The 27,175-nt window shown below is 43.6% G+C and overlaps 1 protein-coding gene across 2 annotated transcripts; it reads left to right on the plus strand.

The window, feature by feature from the left end:
• The first annotated feature begins 2,001 nt into the window (after nucleotides 1-2,001).
• dspa (desmoplakin a) lies at nucleotides 2,002-26,833 on the plus strand. 2 transcript variants are annotated; one of them, XM_080778302.1, is made up of 24 exons: nucleotides 2,002-2,385; nucleotides 3,399-3,483; nucleotides 4,459-4,577; nucleotides 5,837-6,017; nucleotides 7,961-8,086; nucleotides 8,330-8,389; nucleotides 8,576-8,743; nucleotides 9,892-9,996; nucleotides 10,126-10,221; nucleotides 10,359-10,484; nucleotides 11,570-11,722; nucleotides 12,143-12,297; nucleotides 13,239-13,365; nucleotides 14,600-14,786; nucleotides 15,256-15,464; nucleotides 16,406-16,587; nucleotides 17,254-17,392; nucleotides 18,219-18,412; nucleotides 18,661-18,823; nucleotides 19,411-19,494; nucleotides 19,586-19,693; nucleotides 19,984-20,082; nucleotides 20,370-22,184; nucleotides 23,038-26,833. In XM_080778302.1, the coding sequence occupies exons 1-24, from the start codon at nucleotides 2,150-2,152 to the stop codon at nucleotides 26,263-26,265; spliced, it is 8,145 nt and encodes a 2,714-aa protein (XP_080634428.1). In that variant the 5' UTR covers nucleotides 2,002-2,149; the 3' UTR covers nucleotides 26,266-26,833. The 2 variants fall into 2 exon arrangements, with proteins under 2 accessions (XP_080634428.1, XP_080634429.1); XM_080778303.1 differs by having other exon boundaries at nucleotides 20,370-20,867.
• Nucleotides 26,834-27,175: the final 342 nt, after the last annotated feature.

A 27,175-nucleotide genomic window follows, 5' to 3' on the forward strand; every position in this document is an offset into this window, starting at 1 on the left:
CGGCTCAGCGCGAAAAACAACAAAACAAACACTGACAGACTCAGAAACATAGTAAGTGCATCCATAGTAAGTGTGTGTGTGTGTGTGTGTGTGTGTGTGTGTGTGTGTGTGTGTGTGTGTGTGTGTGTGTGTGTGTGTGTGTGTGTGTGTGTGTGTGTGTGTGTGTGTGTGTGTGTGTGTGCGTGTGCGTGCGTGTGTGTGACTCCCCCTTAATCTCTTTCTATCATTCCCTTTTATGGACACAGACACACCTGTGGTGTAGCTGTAGCCTACTGAGAGAGAGAGAGAGAGTAATTGTATTAAGTTAATAAGTATCCTATCCACTGTTTAATTCTATATAAAATATATATAAAATAAAAAGCATGCATATCCATGGATACAAAAGCTGGGTTCAACTTCAAACCATTAACAGATGGTGGAAAATTAAAAACAAAACAAAACAAAACAAAACCATGGTGAATTCTTGGTGTTTCTTTACGACCCAGCAGATTTGAACTAAAGCGTGACAAATACTTTGCACCACCATTGAGGTTCAGAGGAATTTCAGACATGTAGGCTGCTGTCTTCCAGAGAGAGACAGAGAGCTCATGTCTCTACAGTGGTGGTAAAAGTACTCAATTTACTGTTTTACTAGTAAAGTAAAAGTATCAATAGGTCTACTGCAATGTAGAAATAAGTCCAGAATTCAAAATGTAGCCTACTTGAATAAAAGTTAAAAAAATATATATATTGGCATCAAAATATAAGTAAAAGTACATCATGAAGAATGAACACGTTTAAAATAATAGCCGATCTACAAGCTCACGCCTCATGATTGATGCCTTGTGAGCTTGATCGGATATTTAATAATGACCCCATACCAAAGTGTTTGATTGATTGATTGAAAATGTTAAACAGTTTGCGGAATTGGTACAGTTTAAGGAAAGGAAAGTACAGGTCAAAACAAAATCTGCTAGTAAGAGGATAAAAACAGAAAAAGCACTACATAAGGGTCCTCCAAAATCAAAAGGCACTGCTGAGATTCGAACTCAGGATCTCCTGTTTACTAAACAGGCGCTTTAACCAACTAAGCCACAGCGCCGTGGAAACAGCGCTGTGGTGGGTGTAATATGTTTGAAATCTGCAAACGTAGCCTATAACAAGGTTTTGGTAGTAGGCTACAATATTTGACTGAGATGTAGTGGCCGAAGTAAATATATTAAAAAACGCGACTGCAGTTAACAGAAAAAGCACTACATCAGCTAGGGTCCTCCAAAATCAAAAGGCACTGCTGAGATTCGAACTCAGGATCTCCTGTTTACTAAACAGGCGCTTTAACCAACTAAGCCACAGCGCCGTACAAACAGTGCCGTAGTGTGTGTAATATGTTTGAAATCTGCAAAGTAGCCTATAACAAGGTTTTGGTAGTAGACTACAATATTTGACTGAGATGTAGTAGTGGAAGTAAATATATTAAAAAACGCGACTGCAGTTAAGTAATAAATACAAAATAAAAAAGCACCACTCCATTTCTTTTACAAAAAAACAAAATGTACTTGAATAAAAGTAAAATGTTGGCATCAAAATATAAGTAAAAGTACACATCATGAAGAATGAACACGTTTAAAACAATAATAATAATGACCCCAAAATCGAAAGGCACTGCTGAGATTCGAACTCAGGATCTCCTGTTTACTAAACAGGCGCTTTAACCAACTAAGCCACAGCGCCGTACAAACAGCGCCGTAGCGGGTGTCATATGTTTGAAATTTGCAAAGTAACCTATAACAAGGTTTTGGTAGTAGACTAAAATATTTGACTGAGATGTAGTAGTGGAAGTAAATATATATATAAAAAAAACGCGACTGCAGTGAAGTAAATAAAAATAAAACATTACAAGGTGCAGGGGAGGAGGAGGCGTTCCGTTCCAACAGACGTACTGTCAGAGAGCAAAGGTGTGGTTTCGTCTTCGTCCAAAAAAACTGCCCCCTTCCGTCCTTTGACTTTCACAGTAGAGTAGACTAGTGCATTATCTGCGCAACAGGCGACGGGGCAGGACAAAGCGCAGGGTCTGTCCTCCTCCTCCTTGGACAGAACAACACAACACTACTTTCTTTCCCGACACTACAGCAACAACAACTTTTTGGTCACTTTTGAACAATTTCAAACAATGAGTTTGTACGGCTCTAATTCGAGGCTGCCGACCATGGAGCAGAGGAGTAACTCGCGGCCAGATCTGGCCAGCGCCAGCTTCAGAACGAACGACGGTCCTCCCGTGTTTCAAAGTGGGAACGGTTTCAACTCGGAGTATGGAGACGAGAGATACTTCAGTTACTCCAAAACCTCCACGGCCGGTGGGAGGCCGAAGACGCAGATGAGCATGGGTGGAGGAGATGGAGGTGCAAGGTAAGGAAGGGGTTTTAACTTGTATTATGCACACGAGCCGTTGAGGCAGGTGGATCGAATTTCGTATAGCTATTATATAGCCCATAGGCCTATAAATGCATCTTCTTGATAATGTTTAGACTTTGGACGATAATTAAAATATTTGTTTAAAGGGGGAAATACACCTGACCGAACGAATGCTAACCTAACATATTGTTGAATGTTTTTTCTCTGAATTAGACGGTGTGTGTGTGTGTGTGTGACGTGTGTGTGCGTGCGCGCGCGTGTGTGTGTGTGTGTGTGTGTGTGTGTGTGTGTGTGTGTACTAGCTATGTAGTGACTCATAATGTCAGTTCGGGTTGTATTTCTCGTCATCCCATCCCACGCTCTATAAATGTTTCTCAATACTATTTGGCATGTAACTGTCATGTATTGTAGATGATACTGTTCACACCCTATCTATCATCCTCCTCCCATCACATCACTCAATGACGTCATTCATATTAACTGGCGTACTCCTACACACGGTCAGGTCACTATGGTCAGGGGCAAATGACCGACCATTCATATCAACTTCTAATTTATGCTTACAGTGGATATTTGTCTGGCAATGTTTTCGTTTTGTTCAAACAAAACAAACTAATTAAACGGACACACACACACACACACACACACACACACACACACACACACACACACACACACACACACACACACACACACACACACAAATTTAGCCTACATTTAAAGGACTCCCAAACTGAAAAGAGTCATTGAAATTCTTGAAAGAAGATACCTGTTTACAGACCTGTAAGGGTCCATTTGGACCCCCCCTCCCCTCCACAATGAAACCTGAGAGTCCTTAAGTTGGACCCCATGAGAACCACCACTGACCTATATAACTAATGTTCTTTACTTAATTATGTTGGTTAAAGTTTAATACATTTTCATATTTATTTGGGTCTTTTCAGTTAAGAACAAGTTTTTCTTTAGTGTGATGAAACTGCTCATTTGTTTCCAACTGTTGCGCGCAGCGTGTACAACATCAACAACAAAGCTTTGGCCCTGCAGTCCCGTTGCCATGAGTACCTGCAAGGAGTGCAACACCTTCTGCAGAATGTAAGCATGACACACACACACACACACACACACACACACACACACACACACACACACACACACACACACACACACACACACACACACACACACACACACACATTTTAATTATTTTATTTGGATCTGCACAAAAGGTGCAATTCATTGGATCCAAACACTGATCAGAAGAAGGTTTCATTACGATCAAACCAGACCTTTCTTGCCTACATTAACGACATAAGTTACGATGGGTGTGTTTTAAAGTGGCCTGCCGCCATCTTGGCGCACACACACGCACACGCACACATTTGAATTATTTTATTTGGATCTTCACAAAGGTGCAATTCATTAGATCCAAACACTGATCAGGAGAAGGTTTCATTACGATCAAACCAGACCTTTCTTGCCTACATTAATGGGTGTGTTTACGATGGGTGTGTTTTAAAGTGGCCAGCCGCCATCTTGGCACACACACAGTCACACACACACACACACACACACACACACACACACACACACACACACACACACACACACACACACACACACACACACACACACACACACACACACACATGTGATTACCGCCGTAATCAGTGTGTGAATGGGTGAATGTAATGCACTATGTAAAGCGCCTTGGATAAAGGCGCTATATAAAATGCACCATTTTACAAACACACACACTCACATCAAGGACCTGCAACATGACCGAGGAACACGTTCCACTTCAGTTCAAATCATATTTATCTAACTGATTATTCATCTTAAAAGATAACAAATGTTGTTTTTCATGGTTTTCGATGACATACTATAGGTAATTTTTCATGGTTTCGAAAACCATTGTTTTTCATGATTTTAACCTTTTTTATCGTCTAAAACCATGAAAATGTATGTAGATTTTCATGGTTTTCGAGAATAACATTTTTATGAAAATCATGAACATGAACATTTTGACAAGGAGCCAATGTTTAAGTTCTGGTTGTTTTTTCTTTCTAGGGGGGTTCATACATGGAGATGGACAAGTTTTTGAGCATAGCTACAGAGAGCTTGGAGCAGCTGAAGAGATGTGCCTTTGAGCTGGACAATATGCGTGTACCCCATGACCTCAGTAGAAGGTAATTAATTAGGGTGTTTTATTCATTCTTTATTCTTTATTCGGATCCCCCATTAACTGCTGCGGTCGCTAGTCTTCCTGGGGTCTACATATAAAACATCACAACATACAATATTCATACAACTGACACTAGTCAGTCTAAATCCTAATTACACTGTTCAAATGCCAATGACAATTGGCATTTGAACAGTGTAATTAGATAATAGAGGTTAAACATCATGCACAACAACCCAATAATATTTTAGCTTTTAATTTGTTTAATATTTACAGATAATAAACATTACCTACAGATGCCCATTTGATAACACTTATCTCTGAGAGTGTCCACAGATCAAAGACAACAAAAAACCACAGGAATACTGTCTTCACTTGCGCAATAATTGAGCAAGTGAAAGTGAAGACAGTGTGCGTGCGGGTGTTTTTATTTGATTGTGTTTTCATTTTTTGAGGATGTACAAATGGAACAAAATGTACCCATAAAGTCCACTTGGTTCTATTTGTACAGAGTACTGTCAGGGTTACAGACCATTAATGGTTCCTTCCTACCTATCTGGTTCCTGCTACTATCAATTATTTAGCCGGAGGCCCCTGCTTTGGACCCCCCCTCAAGGACCCCTGGTTGTCTCTCCAGACATCATGTTCTAGAATAGATGTTTGGACTGTTGAATAGCTGGGTGCACACTTGTCCCCTACTCATAGATTATCATCCCAAATGTCATGTTATTTTTAGATTTCTCCTCAAACCAGTAATCTCTATGAAGTAATGTCTATTTGTCAACAATAACATGAACATGTGCGCCTGTCAGCAGGTGGTAAATCTGCAACAGTAGAAATATATGTAATAGAATAGATGTTTTGTGTCAAACGCGGCGGAAGTATTGTAATCAATCTATGAACACCTCCATAATGTGTTTGTTCAATATGAAGATATGTCGGTTATGGTATTCAATCATCATCAGGCCTTCCAGCAAAGTAGGGAGCTGTAATAATAATAATAATATTAATAATGATTATTATTATTATTATATATCTTTTATCTATGACTGTAAGTAAGAGAATGCAACAGTTAACTAATTGATTGATTGAAGTCTTTTTTTCATCAATTTTGGCGAAAAACATATTGACTCGTTGATATACATTTTTAAATTAGCCCAAAAAACTCGACAGAATGATCGCTAAGAACAGTATTGATCATTTCAGCCCTATTCACTACTTTAATTTTGTTTCAATGTCTTTAAATTCCCGTTTCAACACCTCCAGCATAGAACAGTTCCATCAACAACTCGTCCATGAAGGCCATAGAGTGACCGTGGCGGCCCAGGGAACACGTGGCACCCTCGGCGGTGGCATGAGCCAGCGCTTTCCCAAAGGAAGCGCTGGCTCCATGGATGGCGGAAATCGATGCTTTAATGACGCCATTGCGTGGATTACTCAACAGAAGGTGAGGCCCTTGCATTTTGGCACCATGCTACGACAATACGGCATCACCCGTCAAGGTTAATATTTAGAGAGAATGCAAGTCATGACGACACTGCCCAGGAACTCCCCCCCGATAAAACTGTGATTCCATTCCCTGCAGCACTCCCCTGGGCCCTGACAGCACTAAGTAGTTTTGTGAGTGTCTGTGTGTGTCTGTGTGTGTGTGTGTGTGTGTGTGTGTGTGTGTGTGTGTGTGTGTGTGTGTGTGTGTGCGTGTGTGTGTGTGCGTGCGTGTGTGCTTGCGTGCACGTGTGCCTGCTCGTTTGTTCGCGAGTAGGTGTGCAATTCTGTGTCAGCGTGTGTGCAGAGAGAGAAGTGATCTTATCAAATATTCGGTCCTGCTGTAACACAAACCCGTCCGGAGGGACGTGTTGCCAAAACACGAGTCGCTAGTTTGAAAGAGGCAGAGAACGTCAGTGAGTGAGATGGAGGCGAACTCTCTCAAATTGGCAATTTGAGAGAGTACAAGAGAGAGAATGAGAGTGTGTGTTTTTGTGTGTGTGTGTGTGTGTGTGTGTGTGTGTGTGTGTGTGTGGGGGGGGGGGGGGGTATTGATGACAAACAAAAAGCTTGGCGAGGAGGAGAAAATGAGAAATGATGAGGTAAAGTGGTGTGAAATATGACACTCTCCGCTGACTTGGTCGTCAAGACTCGTCATGGGACACGGCGGTCTGGGGTTGTTCGTTTACATGCTTGTGGGAAAACGCCCTTTCACCCCCCACAGACACACCCTTGAACTCTCTCTCTGAATTCAAACCTCACCCATTTTGCAATGGCTGCATCACACTGCTGCTTTCTCCCCGTATTATCATATCCAGGCGTGTCACTGTTCTCCTTCTGTTTCACTATTGACTCTTTCACTCCATGTGTTCCTTCCTGGTTTCATTCTCTCTCACTCAAAATGTGTTCCTCCTGTCCTTTCCTTCTATCTCACTCTTTCACTCAATGTGTTCCTGCTTTCTAAAAGTCCTCTGCCCAAAACTGGAAATGTAACACCTGGTGACCTACTTCTGTCCTCATTCCTACTACCCAGGCCAGTACCCAGGGGTTTATTGTGTCTTTTGGTCCAGTTTAGTGACATTGTACGCATACATTAAGTCATAGTAAAACAAAGCCTTGAAACTTAAGCTTCCTTCATTAGACAGCATGTGCCCTACAAATATCTAACACTTGAAACAGACACAGGCTATTGTGTGTATATCTTTAAATCTGTAAAGGAAGGGAGTGGTGAGATAAACAGAAAGGCTGGAGAGCAGGGATTGAGGGAATAATCAGTGGACTGACTACTAGTAGGAGTGGTTTGCTTTGCAGGCCCTACTCTTATCGAAGCGAACTTTGACAAGCAGGGAATAGTTGGAATAGTTGTCTTTGTCTGCCTAGGAGACACAGGGGGAGACAGGATTCACTTAATGATTATATGCTGACACCTAGAGGACAAAAGGGGTATGTGTTTCAGAGAAATGTGGACCAACTGCTCTCAAGCTTTTAGGATCTTAATTGCTTGTAACATAAGTATCTGTGTTACCTGGTAGGGACACACCGATAGCTGACAGGTCAGTGTGTTGAGTGCTTGCGCACGCATGTGTTTATTAGGGATGCAAGTCATGCAACGGTTAAGTTGCATCAACAAGATATTGAAAATGTTTCCTAAATTCTCTTCGCACCAGTAGCTTACCGGTTAGTGTGTCCAGTGGTCTACTTCGTCTCTGACTTGATTTTCCTAATAAGAATGATCTTTGCTTCCACCCATAGCACAGTGTCATAAGCAAGAACATATAATATAAGGATATATGTGTTACTAATACAATACTTTATATACTACATACAGTATACTTACTCTGTGTGTATGTGTGTGTATGTGAGTATATTTTCGTATAATAACTTAATAAGCTGTGTCCCATATAGCGCCTGATTGAGACCTCACCATGGGGTGACGACGCAGCCGCCATTGAGCAGCAGATACTGAGCCACAGCAAGTACCACAGCACCCTGCAGAGGAGTGCAGAGGTGGACCGGGCCAGGGACGAAGTGGTGAGGGGCCGCCCTTTGTTTCTTTGCACGCTTTAGAGTTAATTTAATATCTTATTCTTAATTGCCCATAACTCAGACTGTCAAGTTTTCATTTGGGATTGTTCAACAGTGATTCTGTGCTGTGTGCTTTATATGCTTGGATCGTATATTTTGAATGAGCATGTATATTTGACAAATACATTAAACGTTTAGGTTTAACAATCCTCTTAAACCTTTACAAACCTCTTTCTTTTTTCCCCATAGAACGTGAAGGGTGATAAGTCTGGCCTACATGCTCTGGAGCAAGAATGGGACAGCCTGCAGGTAGGACTAAAACCGACAACCACAATGTCCTCATATAATGTATTATTATAAGGAAAAACAGCACCCTCTTATGAACCCTATTCTGGGCATGTCATAATGGACGAACATCTGGGCAATATACTTTGTCTTATTTTACACAAGACAAAAGTATAGGGTTTTTGACTGTGGTTATCATGTCTCCTTCAGAAAATGTCCCACAGTCGTTTGGGTCAGCTGCGTGACCTCCAGGACATCATCGAGGAGATCTCCCAGGCCATCATGTGGGTCAACGAGAAGGAGGAGGAGGAGCTGGTCTTCGACTGGGGAGACAAGGACATTGAGCACTACATCCCCAGGAAGCAGGAGAGCTACTCGGTAAGCAGCTCAATGGCAAACTGACATCTTCATTTATTTATTTTTAACGGCATGGCTCTGTAAAACAGATCAAAATCATTTTTTTTATGATCAGTACTTTATTTGGATCTTTTACAAATAAACAGAAAAAACAAACGACAGCAACAACAGAATACGTATGCATGGACATTATGTATGATCACACAAACATAATATAAAACAAGAATAGACAAGATAAACAAATAAATAAATCAAATTAAAGTTTAAAATTATTTTACACAACCAAACACGCAGCATCATCAACCGTACCATACGTATGTTGTATACTAAGACAGTAAACAATCTTTAAGGGCATTCCACTTCGAATCATATTTATCTAGATCAAAATCCAATTTGAATATTTAGTGTACTGGCAAATATACTTAGACGATTCTATTTAATGAAACGTTTTGTATGTATTTATTATAATTTATTTCTCCGTTCCAGTAAACAGAATACTGTTAATTCCAGTATAAGTTATTATTGTTTACTGGAATAGGTTGATAAAAATTAAAGGGTACAGAACAAAATTAGGCATTTCCAAGTAATCCTCCATGACGTTGATTGGCTCAGTTGGCCGGCAATGAGTCAAAATAATGTTCACAAGTCATGGTGGTCACTCAATAGTGTTGAGTGCTGTCCCTGCATCTGTGGTTAGAGGTTTGGGCCAGTTGATCAAGCTTGGGTGGAGATCTTGTACAGTCTCCTCACAGAGGCTTTTCAGTTCGAGTGGTAATATTTTATGGGACCATACTATCCATCTTTGTGATTAGCAGTGGAACCGTGGTTTCACACCCACGTTTGAACACAAGGACGCGACCTCTCAGTGAACTAATGGGCGGCCGGATGTTTCACATTGCACGGCTTGCATTTGACCTTGTTTATGTTCGACTTTTCGCAGTGCTTGCTGTGTATCACTCTCGTGCGAAAGTGTGTCCATGACCACGTTGCATGTTGCTGCTCTTTCTGTGCGATCTTGCCGGGATGGCGAGCGGGACTACAGAATGTTGTGGAACACTGGTGTCTGTGTGTGACTGTGGGAGTGTGGGAGAGTCTTGTCTGTAGTGTAGTGGACTGCAGCTAAAATGAAAATGGTTATAGAAGAGAATGCATCTTACTGTTCTTTGCAGAAAATGATGAGCGAACTGGAGGAGAAGGAAAAGGAGTTGAACAAGCTGAAGGCCAAAGTGGGCGGCCTCCTGAACAACAACCACCCTGCCGCGGACAAGATTGAGGTGAGGCCTCCAGCCTGCTGAGAGCAGATGGTGGTGATGGTGGGCTGATGGCCGAGCTAGAATGTGTGTCTTGTAAAGTGATCTGACTGTTAACTTGTCCTCTGACGGTGGTGTTTGCTGCTGCTTTAGGCCTACATGGATACCTTGCAGACTCAGTGGAGCTGGCTGCTGCAGATAACCAAGTGCATCCATATTCATCTGAAGGAGAATGCTGCCTATAGTCAGGTAATCACACATTATCTATGCTATAGTACGAACACGCATGCTGTACACACGCACGCACGCACACACACACACGCACACACATGCACACATCTTCATATTTTCACCTTAATGCACTAACCTTTACCGTTCATCTCCAGTTCTTCAAGGAGGCCAATGAGACCAATGGTAAACTAAAGAGGGAACTTGAGAATGTCCGTAACAACTTCAAGTGTGACAGGAACACCCCACTGGAGAACCTGACTGAGCTCCTCAAAAAGCTGGAGGTACTGTTCCACCACTGCACTCAGTGGACACGTCGTGTTCCTGGCGTTACTGAGTGATTGTAAACATTCTAGTGCATTGTAGCATGATGAAAGGCAGGGTGCAGCAGTTAATCAAACTAATTGATTGAACCGACAAACCCAATTTACATTAAATAATTGAACATTAACATTTGTGTTGACCAGTGTTGAAACATTTTTGCTATGTTCACTAATGCGACACAATTGTATGGTAAAGTATAAAATAGAGCTTAAAGTGCAATGACACTTTGCTATGGGTTTGGGTTGTGTAGTTACTAGTTACCTTGTCACGATGTACAGTAACTAGTCCAACTGGGGAGATATCTTGCTCTGTTGCTCCATTGATTAGAAATGAACAGGCTGTTCACACCAAGCAAGACAACTATAATGATTCCTTCTGTAAACAGTGTCACCAAGCACGTCAGAGAGCACACACTCCTCCTCATTGATTTGCACTATTTACTACTGTAAATCAATGAGGTGTCTATTTTTGGAATATCAATATCTAATCAATAGAGCAACTGAGCAAGATATCTCGCCTATTGCCTATCAAGCCTCTATCAAAGTGTCTCTTGTGATAAAACATCAATTCGAATTTCGTTGTGACGATTCGTTGATATATTATTCCCCCTAAAAACACACTTCTTGATCATTCGATTAATTGAAAAAGTAATCAATAGAATAATATATAATAGATAATAATATAATGGATAGTCGCAGCCCTAACCAGAGCAGAAGATGAAAGGTCATGTTTGTGTGCAGTTGAAGGTCACTTTCCCTCCAAATGGTTTGTATGGATGATAAAGAGGTCTGACTGGTTTTATTCACAGACTCAGCGTGTTATGTGTGACTCTCTATCTATGGAATGCAGTAACTGAGAAAGAGTAAACAGAACTTTCATCCTTAAGTACTTAGTCTGCTCTTTTACTTAGTTTGCTCTACACCAAATCTATTTGCTGAAAATAACTGCTATTTTCAGAAAAGGAAGAATAGGGACGCTGGGGTTCAAGTGGGACGTGGTTTAATGGCCATGTTTTAGAACCCTGTATGTGGATCTTTGCTTTCAGAAAGAGAAGGAGAGAATCATGGAGAACAAGCGGCAGGTCCACAGTCTGGTCACCAAGTCCAAGTCCATCGTCAGGCTGAAGCCTCGCAACCCAGAGGAGAAGAGCACCAGCCAAGTCATAGTCCAGGCCCTGTGTGACTTCAAACAAGACCAGGTTAGATAGATACCGTAAACCTGTGAGAGTTAGAGAGTAGATATTATATGTCAAATTTGTCAAACCACACTATCTCTCTCTCTCTCTCTCTCTCTCCCATACACACATTTCTTTCCACGTGTACTGTCCACATACTGTACGTACAGAATGACCGCCTCAGGGCAACATTTTAATACCTAAACACTATGAGAGAAAAGTATAGAGTTTAATCTACCTCCTATTTCACTATGGAGAGTTCAAGCCAGGTTGTGTGATGATGACCAAAGTTCTACGCCCCAATGTAGACTCAGGCACACCTTCATGCCTATTGTTTCAAAGTAAAGTGGAAGATCGGGAATGTGTTTCAATGCTTCCTGTGTGTGTGTGTGTGTGTGTGTGTGTGTGTGTGTGTGTGTGTGCACGCGTGTGCGTGTGTTTCAGAGGGGAATCTTGAAAGGGAACGAGGGCATCCTGAAGGACAACTCCCAGCGCAGCAAGTGGCTGGTGACGGGACCCGGAGGTCTGGACATGCTGATTCCCTCTGTGTGTCTGCTCATCCCTCCTCCCAACCCACTCAGCATTGGCCTCGCCAACATGTAAGTTGCCTCTGGCAAAAGGTGGAATTAACCCATTTAGACCTGAGATCAGATTCTAAAAATGTCTTCTACATCCTGACAGCTTTCTAAAAAAAGCTATGTTTCTATGTCAGTCGTCAGACCTACAAGCTCGTAGCGCGCCGCTCGTAGCGCGCCACTTGGTGGCGCGCTATGAGCTTGTAGATCTGCTATTTTTCAATGGCTAAAGTATAACAACATTCAACATTTAGACCTGACATCGAAATAAAATAAATGTCTTCTGAAAGAATATATATTCAAAGATTTGTGCCGCATTTTCAACGAATTTTCAAAAATAGCAGACCTACAAGCTCGTAGCGCGCGATCAAGTATGATCATCAGGTCAAAGCGATGATTTGTTCAGCGACACAAAATAATATTCACATTTGTCTTATCAGCTGTTTGCCTATGTATGTGTATACATACGGTATATATGCCCATATGTTGTTTATAACCTTTTATTATATGTGCTAATTTCTTCTGGTTCCCCTAACATGGCTCAGAATTGCTCCTCGTTTGGTGACAAAAGTTCAAATACATTGATACTTTATAGAAACATACACGTATTATACTGTGTATATACTAGGATTATATTGTGATCAGTGTTGGGGAAGTTTCTTACATTCATTTTAAAGTAATAACAGGCATGCTACAATATTGCTTACAGTGCCATGTCACTCATTCATCCTTTATTTAACCAAGAACCAAGAAAATTCCTTCCCATTGACTTTTCTAAGAGTGACTTGGCCAGGTTATCGTTCATCAATACAAACTTTCACATAATTATCGTTTTAGCCTACTGTTGTTATCTGCTCAGTGTGAAAGGCTCATTACTTGTTTAAGTATTAATGTGTTAGTAGTACCCCAACACCCAGTATGTCATACATCTTGACTGTGACTGATGATAATATGATATTTCCCAGGAATGACCAGTATTATGAAGCCATCATGAACATCTGGAACCAGCTCTTCATCAACATCAAGAGTCTCATCTCCTGGCAGTACTGTGTCAAAGACATCAATTACATCAACTCTCTCACTGTTTCCATGGTAAGATATATGAATCAGTAGACTGTCTGTTGTCCCTGTAACACTACTCTACTTGCAAAAAAGAGATTTCAACCTTACTACTACTTTTTACTACTAGGACTTATCAGAGGAAATGATGTAAAAGAAAATGTAATGCACATTTATAATAATTATTAAAATAATGACAATTGCATGGATGCAAAGTAGTGGTTGATGTCTGGACAGGCATGCTGTTGGTGAGATGTGTGCAAACTGTGTGGTTTGGTAGGAGAAGGCGGACAAAGGATGGGGTGTTGCGCTGGCTATTAGTGTGGCAGGATAATAATAAATTAATAATTTACATTTGGGGGATATCTTTCACAATAATAAATAAAACATGTTCTACACATTCCAATGATCACAAAAAAACATATATTACAGTTATTCTACTTAATTTTATCAGGGTCAAAGGTCATAGGTAAAAGTGTCCAGAGATTTTTAATTTGTGTGAATTTCAGCCTCTGTGGGGGGTATTTATATGCAAATATGACCAATGGCATTGCAATGAACATCAATGATGACGTTTAGGTTTAGGTGAAAAAATAACATATATATATATATATATATCTTTTTAAATTATTAATTCATTAATTAAAATAGGTTGTATTATTGCAATGCTGGGTGTTACAGGGATAAACATATTAAATTACATGGGTCTTCAACAAACAGGAGGTCTGCGACCCCTAGGGGTCTTCAGAGTTACTACATGGGGCGCTGACAGTTTTGTGTGATAGGACAAAATATGGTTGTTAGTTTTCCCCACTGTTGTTGTTGCAACAGAAAACAACAACCACATTTCTCCACACTGATGATAGAGTTATCAGATGAATATGTGAGGCCTTAAGGCCGCAACTTCTCTTGGAAACAACCCATAGGCACTTACTGTACAACTGTAAAAGTCAAAGTCTCAAATATCTCAGACAGACATTGATGAGAAAATCAGCATTGAGCTCATAAATCAGTATTTTGAGAAAGCTTCTTCTCAAGCCTTTTATAACAAATAAATGAATAAATAAATAAAATTAAAACATTTAATATGCAACACAATGTTATACAATTTGTAGTGGGAGTCCCTGCTTTGTCTGTCTCCCAGCTAACGGCTCCTTAGTCAGAAAAACGTTGAAGACCTGTCTGTTAAAAAAAATCGCTTTTACTTCCTCCGATTTCCATTGTGTTGCTGCATCGTTGACTGACTCCTATTGTCTATGGCCCTCAGCTGTCCACGATGCGTCCCGAGGAGTACCGCAGTGTCATCAAGAGACTGGAGACTCACTACCAGGAGTTCCTGCGCAACAGCCAAGGCTCTGACATGTTTGGGGAAGAGGAGAAGACGACCTTCCAGGGCCAGTATGCTGGCGCTCAGACCCACTATGACACGCTGGTCATCGAGCTGCCCGTCTACAGTGAGTGACGTAGTGACCCCACCACTCCACAGTCCACACGACCTCTCCATTATCCACGCCACAGGCTGCTGAAGTTTTATTTAGGCACATTCTGTCACATAATTTATCGTTGGTGTCGGGCAGAAATCTTGTGTATCCATATTTAAATGTTTTTTATAAATGAAATTCCAACTTCAACATACAAGACCGAAAATTGCTGATCTACAAGCTCACACAGTGTGACGTGTTGTACACTGCTTTTTTGCTATTATTGAAAATCTTTTAAAGTTAAAGTTGTTAAGTGTGTTGGTGGAATGGTGGGTTTTATAAATCTTTAACCAATGATGAAGTATTAACAAGAGCTTGTGACTAAATAATATCTACATTTGATCCATTGGAACACGAGTTCCAACAGCTACAATATAATAAAGAATAACTTGATAATTACAAAATTCTAAACTCTAAATTCTGCTCTGTCTCGTTGCCTCAGATGCTGCCAACGAACCTCCGAAGCCGGAGCCGGAACCGGAGCCAGAACCGCCCAAGCCCGTCTCCACCCTCAGCATGACCTTGCTGACCGACCTGCATGCAATGCGACGCAGGCTGGAGCTGGCAGAGTCCGGACTCACTCACCACGTGCACATTCCACTGGGGGAGAACAGCGTGCACGAATGCACACAGCACCTCCAGAAGCTGCATGTATGTGACTGCTGCCAGCATCAGTGTTACATTAGTCTGGCAGAGCCTAGAGATAACACTCCGAGTCCGTATGCCGACCCCTGTGCCCTCCCTCACCCTTCAATGTAGCTTCTTGTGACTTTGTCACATAGCGTTGCCATCCGGGATAGTGGATGACGAGGCGGAAGTTGTATTTCTGACCTATTTTTCAAGGTCTAATGCCAAATTAGAAGGTATTGACATGGCTCTGTTTTTGGACAGCCTGTGCAGTATTTCACATGGAAGCGTTGTAGCATACTACCGATCAGTACAGACAGCAAGGAAGAGCAGGCCTTTTTTTCAAAGTAAAATGTGACACAGACTGTCAAAAACCCAGATTTAAACAGTTTATTTACAGCATAAGTTCCTTTTACCACCCTATTTTTATTACAGACCGTAGGGCCATGTTAACACAAGACTGGGTTGCCAACTGGTCGGAATAACGTGTTTCTTCCACACGCTACGTCCGGCCGGGGAAACTCCCCCTGTCAGGTGAAAAGAAGCAGCTTGAACTCCTCGTGCATAGAAGGAAGCATGAGGTCAGTCCGCTGCCCCCCCCCCAGAGGAAGTGTAGCGCCCAGAATTACATTAGATCATTTACACTGGGGCCCTTTTTTAAACTAGCTCCTCGCCACTCGCCCTACACACTTCCACTCGGTTTGAGTATAGATGTATAAATAATAGAGACGGCACCAGGATTCCCATCCAGTGCCATCTCTATTATTTATATATCTATGCTCAAACCAAGTGGAAGTGTGTACTGTGTAGGGCGAGGGCGAGGAGCTAGTTTCAAAAAGAGGGTGGGTGAAAAGAATGGGTTGCAAAATCGTGGGATACGAATGTAGGAAAAAAAGGAAAATAAGGTTGCTTTCGATGGTCCTAAAAGTAACTTGAATACTCTCTTATTTGTTGTTGATGTACAGACTGTGCACCAGGATCTGGACTCTGTCTATGATGAGTATCTGCGTCTGAGAGAGAGGATACTAAAACAGCTGGAGGGAATTCCTCCCGAGTCGGAGCAGGCCAAGTTCCTTCGCGCTGAGCTGGATCTCATCAACCAGAAGATTGGAGACCTGCAGGGTCTCTCCTCAGCTTACCTGCAACGGTATTTCAGTTTTTAGTATCATATTTCCAACCTTTCCACTTTTTTTTTTTTTTTTTTAATATTATGTTTATTGGTAGTAGTTTTCAACAATGTAGTACAGTTTGAACATACCATATTATTATTTTTCTCCCTCACCCCATCCCTCCCCCCACATAACCTTTCCACTTTTAAACCTGCTATGACCACAATTGGTACACTACACAACAATCTTGTATTTGCTTGTTTTCAGTTATGGTATGAGTTTATTTCCATGACAGAAGTGTTTGTTGTCTATACCAGTGCTTCCCAAACTTTTTAGCCCGTGACCCAAAAGAGACCTGTCTCCCTGGGACCCAAACTAGCACAAAATAGCAGATCTACAAGCTCACAATGTGGCACTACGCACCGCATTGTGAGCTTGTAGATCGGCTATTTTCGCTAGTTTTCACTACTACTTAAACATTTGTTTTCTAATTTATAGAATTTTTTATATCTTTCTTTGATTTCCTAATGAAATTACAGATTTATTTTTATTTTTATTAAAAACAAAATGTAGGATACAAAATATAAAGGGAGTAAGGGACCCATAAAATGTGTCGCAACCCACAAATGGGTCCCGACTTTTGTTTTGTTTGTCTATTCGGTGACGGTGTGTTTAATATTGCTATCTGTGTGTCTTCATAACAGAATGTCAGCTTTGAAAGCTTTGCTCCAGAGCCTCCTCCAGATAGAGGATATCATCAAGGTGAATGAGGCCCGTCTGACGGAGAAGGACACCACCTCTCTGGACCTCCATGAGGTGGAGGACTACAGGAACACACTGAAGGTCTGACTTACTATCCATATGTCTATGGTTTGATTATTACACAGCATTCCAATGATCTGTTTGTTCATCCACAGCCCAGACAATTGAGGTATAACTGTACTAGTAACAGTATATTCAATAGACAGTTTCAGGCAATAAACAATAACACAGCTACCCTGAACATTCCCGCTTGTGTGAACATCCTGTTTGTAACAGTTACCCTGGAAAGTGCCAATGAATTAAGAGTTTATGCCAAGCTAGGCTGCGAGAAATGTCCAAAAAATTATTATTAGTATTCTAAATTTGGTAGTGGTGAAAACAGGATGTTGACGAGGGTTTTTACATGCCTACTAGCAATAATAGAAAGTAAATGGAAGCTGTCTATACAGTATGTCATAGACCCCACATTTTATGATATTTCAGTAGTCATATTACTATAGTCAGTACACAATTCACTTACAGTAGTCAGTAAGTGAATTGAATTAAGCAGGCCTTACACTGTCTTAGACGTTATGCCTGATTTATTCATAGTTGTGCGAGCATGTCCACAACACCATAATCAGTTTAAAAATGCTTGTTTTATCCAAGCTATTAGTTAGCCATAGAAATGTACACAATGAAAAGACATTTCCTGCCATGGATTATTGATTTATATGTGAAGACAACTTTAGTTTGCATTCTTGTACAAATCATCCCTCAACAGCAGGCTATTCATCTCATATCACTGCCATGATGGATCCCACTCTGAAAACCACTGATCTGTATCACTAGACCAGTGTAGTTTGGATGTGTTTGTGGCTGTCAGTGTGTTGACTTCCCTGGGTTTCTCTGCTACTACCTCACACAGCAAATGAAGGCAGAGCTGGAGCACAAGAGAGACCTGCTGACGGTCATGGAGTCTGACCTGGCCAAGGCCGTGCACTGGAACGGCCAGGTCTCCCAGTCCTTCCACAGGTGTGACGTGGACCTGTCCAAGTACACTGACCTGGTGGGCCAGATGTCTGACCGCTGGCTTCGCATCCAGAATCAGATAGATAACAGGTCAGACTGCACTCACTCGCACACGCACATGCACACGCACACACACACACACACACACACACACACACACACACACACACACACACACACACACACACACACACACAGTGTGTTGGCGGCGAGTTTCATTCACAGAAGCGTGTCATCAAGCCTTCCCCATTGTATTCTCCGGTGCCAATAATAGTGCCTGAACAATTTTCTCCATCTCCTGTTTTCCCTCGTCTTCCTCCTACTCTTTCCTGCTCCAGATTATGGGACCTGGAAAAGCACGAGAAGCAGCTGAGTCACTATCAGCAGAGCAGCACTTCCCTGGACCAGTGGATAGACAATGCCAGGAAGCGCCAGGACGTCCTGCAGTCGGCCAAGCTCACGGACATCCAGACCGTTCAGGAGCACCTCAACCAGCAGAAGGCAGGCTTTCTCCCCTGATTTATAACCCGAGGACCAGATGTTTCTATGTTTCTTATCAGCGGTGCTCAGACCTTCTCACGTCAAGGACCCCAAAAGTTATCTGTATTCGGCCACCGACCCCCATCTGAAAATATGTTGTTCCAGAAGCAAAGAAATTAGTTCAATATGTTCACTGTGGAAGATCTACAAGCTCGTAGCGCTGCACTCGATGTTGCGCTATGAGCTTGCATATCTGCTATTTTTTAACAGCTAAAGCATAAAATAATGGTTAAAGAAAGTGGTTAAAATCTAAAGTGACACAGATGCGTTCCAGGTTAAACATTCAACTCAGTGGAATCAAATGTGGCTGAAATTAAGACGGATCCGTTTCGCCATCTCACTGAATTCGACATGGTTTCAGCTATGGCGTTGGCTTGAATGTGTTAATTATTAAATTGGGAAAAGTAAAACGGACTTCTAGATGTTCTAGATTAGCCAAATAAAACACATGAATGAGTTCTGAACCCTCAAGTGACCCACAGTAAATTTCTCGTCATGTCACATTTCCTTTGAGAGGCAGTAAACTCAATCTTTTCCTCCCCGAACAGGCTCTTCACACTGAAGTCAAAGGAAAGAAGGACAACGTGGAAGATGTTCACAAGGATGCAGACACCTGTGCTACTTCCATTAAGGTTAGTGTCATACCTGTCTTAAGTCATTCGTTATACGTTCTATACACATGATGCAGCTATAATGAATCCATATTGTATTGCCTGGTTGCAGAACTATGAGATGCAGCTGGCCTCCTACACTGCAGGCCTTGAGACTCTGTTGAACGTCCCCATCAAAAGAACCATGCTGCAGTCTCCTGCCAATGTACTCAGAGATGAGGTAGGGATCGTATTAATGCAATGTTTAATGTATGCAATGTAGCTAATAAGTGATAGTATTTATAGTAAAAACGTTTACTAATTAGTCTATAATATGTACCCTTTACTGTTGTTATGTTAATCCTAATTTAACTATTTGCTTATGTTCATGTAATAATATAATTTTCCATTTGCTTATATTCATGTAATAATAACACCAGCTAAAAAGTGCACTCAATTATTGCTCTTCATTTGCGTGATTAACACTTGAGCTTACTAATGCAACTAATTGACTAATTGAAACCTCGTTAGGCGGCTGACCTGCAGTCCCGCTACATTGAGCTGCTGACGCAGTCCGGTGATCACCACAAGTTCCTGGGGGAGATCCTCAAGAGCCTGGAAGAGATGAAGGTAGGAGTTTAATCACATATGACATTTTTTGAAGTTCAGCAGTTAAAATATCCATGTCAGTATGCAAAATAGATCCATACAAAATACTCCCACCCACTTTAACCCTGGTATTCCATTTTTGGAAATTCATGTAGTGTGTAGACTAGATTTTTTTTAAATATAATTTAGAAATGGTGGTTAATGGTTAAGTGGCTCGTTAAATAATTATTAGTTATTAATAAATATGTATGCTTTACTCAAATACCTGAGAACCTTATTAAATCTGTACGTTGTATTGTTGCCCTCAGATGAGGAACACCAAAATTGAGCTGCTGGAGGATGAGCTGAGGCGCCTGAGGGAAGACCTCCAGGACCACAGCCAGAAGAACCAGTCCCTGGAGGACGCTCTGAGGTGCTACAAGCTGGAGCTCTCTCAGCACAAAGACCAGGTCATCTCTCTGGAGGAGGTGAAGAGAACCACCGTCCAGCAGGTCAACGCCACCAAGGACTCTCTGGACAGCACCAGCAGCCGGCTGAGGGAGCTCACCGACACGTTGACCCGCATCACGTTTGAACTGGACGAAGAGAAGAGGAAGAGGAGGCTGGCGGAGGAGCGCTACACCACCCAGCAGGAAGAGTACGAGGCGACCGTCCGCCGTCGGCAGAAAGAGCTCGAGGAGCTCAACTGGACCAAGATGGACCTAGAGAAGTCGGTGAAGGACAAGGAACGTGAGCTGGAGAGGCTGAAGCTACTGCTGGAGGAGGAGGCCACGCGTCGGCGAGGGGCAGAGACGGACGTGTCAAAGGTAAGAGCGCAGAGCCAGCAGGAGGTTAATCAGCTTAAGCAGACGTACGAGACCGAGATCCACGTCACCAAGACGTCGGTGCTCAAGGTCGCACAGCAGAAGGAAGAGGACGGCGCGGAACTCAAGCGGCAGTGCGACAGGCTCACCGAAGAGAAGAGGGAGCTGGAGGACGAGCTCAGGAGACTGAGGGTGTCCATCTCCCAGACGGACGAAAGGAAGATCAGGGCAGAGGAGGACGCCCGCCTGCAGAGGAGCGCAGTGACGGAGGAGACCAGGAGGCGCAGTGAGCTGGAGGTGCAGCTGAGAGCCGCGGTCAAGCAGAGAGGAGAGGATGAGCTCAAGCTCAAGGAGGCCACCAAGAGCAGCCAGGAGAAGGCCCGGGAGATGGGACGGCTCACACACAGCCTGGAGGAGGAGGCGAAGAGGAGGAGAGCGCTGGAGTTGGAAGTCGGTCAGCTTAAAAGGATCCAGGTGGACCTCGAGTCCAAAAACGCGTCTTCTCTGGAGACGATTAACACGCTCAGAGTGTCCGAGCAGGAGATTCGTATCATCAGGACGGAACTGGAGAAGCAGACCGGGGAGAAGACCAAGACGGAGCAGAATTCCACCAGGCTGCAGAGCCGCATGCGAGAGCTGCAAAGCTCTCTGGAAGCCATGGAAGCCGAGCTGGGGAAGCAGAAGAGGGCCGCCCAGGATGAGTTCACGCGCAGGAAGAGGGTGGAGTCCGAGCTGGAGAGCATGACCAAGACCTGCAGAGAGCACACAGTCACCATCAACACCCTGAAGACTCTTCAGGAGGACGTGACCAGCTCCGGCAGGAAACACGAGCAGGACCTGCGGGCCCTCCAGGAGGCCCTGGACAAGAGCCGTCGGGACCACAAGGTCACCGCGGAGCAGCTGGCCCAGGCGACGGCCGAGTTAAAGACGCTGAAGCAGCAGCTCGTCCAGGAGCAGGCCCGCGTCCGCGAGGTCAACCTCCGTAACGAGACCCTGTACAAGACCATCGAGGAGAAGAGCCGCCTGTTGAACGACAACACCACGCAGATCGAGAAGCTGCAGGGTCTGACGCAGAGCCTCACCAAAGAGAGGCTGAGGCTGGAGGAAGAGCTGAGGGCACTGAAGCAGGAGAGAGACGAGCTGAAGCTGAGCAAGGACAGCGTGGACGGAGAGAGCTCGGCTCAGCTGACCGCCTTGCAAGTCCAGCTCCAGAGCAGCAGCAGGACAACCCTGGACCTCCAGTCTCTCATCAAGGATCTGACAAAGGAGAGGGAAAAGCTTAAGTTGGAAATAGAGAACACTCAAAAGCAATCCATTGAGGTATTTTTGATTGCTTTAACCGGATCAGCTCCAAATAATCCTGACTAATTCAGCATTGTTTTTGCCGCTTTTGCATGAATGGCTATGCTGAACTTGTATCATGATCGTGTTCGATTCTTTTTGGCTTTGCACTGCTATTTGCCATCCAATCCATCCATCCATCCAGCTTTTTGGGCGCTTTTGCATGAATGGCCATTTGCCATCCAATCCATCCATCCATCCAGCTTTTTGGGCGCTTTTGCATGAATGGCTATACCATGATTTTCAGGCTTTGCACTATTTGCATGCACTCTTTTGCTAATACTGAATGTATTCATATCTTATATACAACTTCACTACAGCAATAATAATAAGCATGCATAGTCACTTCATAGATTATTCTTTAACAACTTATTTAAATACATAATACATATCTATGGTATGTATCATGTTAGTGGATTGCAAATGGGTTTCTGGAGGACTTAAAACTATCGTTTAATTTATTGTTGCACACAACAAGACATATCGTCACACTAGCAGGTAGAAACCTTGTATGTATACAAAACTATACAAAGAAATAACCCCTGTTCTAATTTGGTCCGACGTAGTCACAAGCTCTTGTTAATAGTAAATAAATGAAAAAAACAAGAAGAAAAGAAAGAAATCTACAACCTCAACATGTCAGCTTTAAGATTGGGTATTTTTGCTACTTTTGTGTGACGTCGTATGATGAAGTAGGGCATTAATTTACTATTAACAAAACATTACAAATAAATAATTTAAATATGGAGATACAAGGTTTCTGCCTGGTCAATGATGACTTAGTGAAGATATGTGTCTAAGTATTTCTTTGTTTTTTCTTGTGTCTCCCCAGACATCCAGGATGGTTCAAGAGTCCCAGAGCCACTACAGTGAACTGGTGCTGGAGAAAGACACCCTGCTGACCAGAGTGAAAGTGTTGGAGCAGGACAAGGCCCGCATGCAGCGTCTGGAGGAGGAGCTCAACCGCCTCAAGATCACACTGGAGACCGAGCTACGAAACAAGCAGCGCCTACACGAGGAGAACACCACTGTCCGCAAGGACCTGAGCTACTTGAAGAGCCAGTACGAGCTGAAAGAAAGCCAGCTGAAGCAGTGCGACTCGGGCAGAGACGAGACCGAGCGAGAGCGGAGCTCGCTGAGGAGCGAGGTGGAGAGGCTCATGAGGGAGCTGAGGAGTTTGGAGGAGAAGTACAAGAGCAAGCTGCTGATCTCTGAGAAGCAGTCGTCTGAGCTGGCGCTGAAGAGAGACGCCCTGGAGAGGGAGATAGCCAGGCTGCAGCAGAGGCCTGACACCCTGTGGAAGCAGACCCAGACCGACGAGAAGTTCCAAGCAGTAGATCCCTCCAAGCTGGTGTTCGATGCCGTGCGCCGCAAGGTGACGGCCCACCAGCTGAGCGACTGTGGCATCATCAGCAAGGCCACCCTAGAGCTGCTCCTGAAGGGCAAGAAGTCAGTGGATGAGGTGGCTGTGGATATTCAGCTCAATTTGAAAGGCACTGGCGTCATTGCTGGTATGGCCGAAGGCTCTGGGGGTAAAATGCCATTCACTGAAGCCAAGAACAAGGACCACATCAGCCCGCAGAGCGCTGTCATGCTGCTGGAGGCACAAGCTGCGACCGGCTATATCTTGGACCCCATGTTCAATGAGAGGATGCCTGTGGACACTGCCTCTTCCAGGGGGCTTGTAGACACAGAAGACAGAGACGCTCTGCTAACAGCTGAAGCAGCCAGCACAGGCTTCAAAGATGCATACACTGGCAAAATGCTGTCTGTGGGACAGGCCCTGAAACAGGGTCGCGTAGATAAGGAGACGGCCATCCGCTTGCTCCAGGCTCAGGAATCTGTCGGTGGAATCCTGGACCCTGTCCTGGGTGTGTTCCTGCCTAAAGATCTTGCCCTTGATCGCAACCTCATTGACGAGGAGCTCTATCAGGCGCTCAACAAGAAACCTACCTGTTACCTGGATCCAGTCACAGGGGAGAACATTACTTATAGTGATTTGAGGTCAAAATGTAGAATGGAGCCTGTATCTGGCCTCCTCCTCCTCCCTGGCCCAGCAAAGCCCATGACGGTACCGGGACTCCGTGGCGAGGTTTCGATTACAGAGCTGATCAACTCCAAGCTGCTGGATGAGAATGATTTGCGAAAGATCCAGCAGGGTGAGCTCAGTAGCAAAGACATCGAGGACAGACTCAAATCCTACCTCTATGGCTCTACCTGTATTGCAGGCATCTATGACGAGGCCAAAGACCGAACCATGCCCTTCTACCAAGCCATGAAGGAAGGCCTGCTCATGAGAGGTACCACGCTGGAGCTCCTAGAGGCCCAGGCTGCATCTGGTTTCATCATCGATCCAGTCAACAACCTCTTTCTGACTGTGGAGGAGGCCGTAAAGAGAGGTCTGGTGGGCAAAGAGTTTAAGAACAAACTGGCGTCTGCGGAGAAGGCTGTCATTGGATACAAAGACCCATCTACCGGAAAGACCATCTCCCTTTTCCAGGCCATTGAGAAAGATCTAATTGAGAAGGGTCATGGCATCCGTCTGCTGGAAGCCCAAATAGCCAGTGGCGGAATAATTGACCCCAAACATAGCCACCGCATTGATGTAGAAGTGGCTTACAGCAGAGGCTACTTTGACGAGGAGATGAATGAGATCCTGACGTACGAAGGGGATGACACTAAAGGCTTCTTTGACCCCAACACCAAGGAGAACCTGACATATCTTCAGCTGAAGGAAAGGTGCATTAAAGACCCCAGAACAGGCCTGGTGCTGCTCCCGCTGACGGACAAGAAGAAGGCGAAAAAGTGTGAGGAAAGCCACACCAATGTCCTCCGCAAGAGGCGGGTGGTGATCGTGGACCCAGACACAGGCTTGGAGATGTCGGTGAGAGAGGCCTACCACCGGGAGCTGATCGATTATGAGACCTTCCTGGAGCTGTCCGAGCAGGAGTGCGAGTGGGAGGAGATCACAGTTAAGGGATCAGACGGCTCGTCGCGCCTTGTGATAGTAGACCGGAAAACAGGAACTCAGTATGACATCCAGAGCTCCCTGGAGAAGGGCACCATTGACCAAAAAACGGTAGATGAGTACCGCAGCGGAACACTGACACTGACCCAGTTGGCCGACATCATTTCTAAACAGTCCAGCACCACTGAGATGACCCTCACTGCCAGCAATGTCGATGACTATGTCACCTGCGCGAGCCCCACACTGTCTGCCCCGTCCTCCCCGACTGTGCGCAAACGTTTCAACAGCATTTCCATCACCCTCTCTTCACCTGAGACGTGTGATGACCAGAGTCCTGTGGCGGCCATCTTTGACACAGAGACCATAGAGAAGATAACAATCATGGAGGGTCTACGAAGAGGCATAGTTGATTCTATTACAGCGCAGAGGTTGCTAGAGGCTCAGGCTTGCACTGGGGGCATCATCAACCCTGCTAACGGCCAGAGGCTGTCTTTGCAGGAAGCTACCCATCAGGGCATCATCGATGATGACATGGCCTCCAAGCTGAAAGCTTCTCAGAAGGCCTACATGGGCTATGAGGATATGAAGACGAAGAAGAAGATGTCAGTGGCAGAGGCTGTGAAGGAGAAATGGCTGCCTTACGAGGCGGGCCAGAGATTTATGGAGTTTCAATATATCACAGGAGGCCTGATGGAACCCGGCACCAGCCAGCGTGTCAGCATCGAGGACGCCATCCGATGGAGCTGGCTGGACGGCCGATGGGCCCAGAAGCTGCAGGACACTCGCAACCACCAGAAGATCCTGACCTGTCCCAAAACCAAGCTGAAGATCTCGTACAAGGAGGCCATGGACAGCTGCATGGTGGAGGAGAGCAATAGCATGAAGATGCTGCAAGCTTCCTCCATGTCCTCCAAAGGCATCAGCAGCCCTTACAACATCTCCAACCCGGGCTCTCGCTCCGGGTCCAGGGCTGGCTCTAAGGCCAGCTCCAGGAGTGGCTCTCGTAGAGGCAGTGTTGATTACTCCTCTTCTTACACCTACACGTTCTCCTCCAGCAGTAAAACCTTAAACTCTGCAGGCTCCCAGTCATAATATAACATATAGATGATTAGACAGAAATAGTTTGCGTTTTTTGCCAGTGGTTACTATGAGATTAATATACTTTTTGTTTTGTTTTGTTTCACATAATGTGCTTTAGCTGCGTTTGTTGCCAGTGGTTACTATGAGATTAATATACTTCTTTTTTTTTTCTTCACATAATGTGCTTTAGCTTTATGCAATAAAGCTTGGATGAAATTAGAAGTACCTACTTTAGAGTTGTCTTAAATTCTATTTACTGTTTTTATTGATTTAAACTGCGGGGTTTTCTGTCTTAATATTCAACTTTTTAGATTCAGGCTGACACTTTATATAATTGTTTTCTTAGATAAAATGTTTAAGAATGTACATTTTAATAACTGCCTTTGTCTTTTTTAGTGTACCAACAATATCTCTGTAATATTGTATTAGTATAATAATAAATCGTGTTTCAGTTTGGCTGAAATTCTTTGAAAGAGAACATTTTTGTTACTAAAAGTTCCACTATGCAAAATGCTTGTTGACATGTAGTAAAATGCTTTTCTTATAACATGTAATGAAAAATAAAGTCTATTTGATTAGAATATAATGTTTCATTTTCTTGATCTATAACATAGGGAGAACAGTGTGAGATGAAGCACCCCATGTTTCAAGGAATCCAGAAACAATAATCCAGAAACAATAATGTAGTAGTAGAGTAGACCACTATCTACAGCAGCCATATGGTGTGGATCATATCGTGTACAGTGAATCAACCAAAATTGCTTCGCCAAGATATTTATATTGAGACCCTAATATGATCCCCATGTCTGATAGGTTAGCCTTGTCACAATTCTTGCATAATCGCCTGATTATTATTATTTGTTCTCCCCATGTGTTTTACATGTTTCAATGTTCAATGCCCAAAACGCAATTAAATTGCAAT

Source organism: Protomyctophum bolini (assembly GCF_963924005.1).
Source record: "Protomyctophum bolini genome assembly, chromosome: 12".
Classification (NCBI taxonomy): Eukaryota; Metazoa; Chordata; class Actinopteri; order Myctophiformes; family Myctophidae; genus Protomyctophum; species Protomyctophum bolini.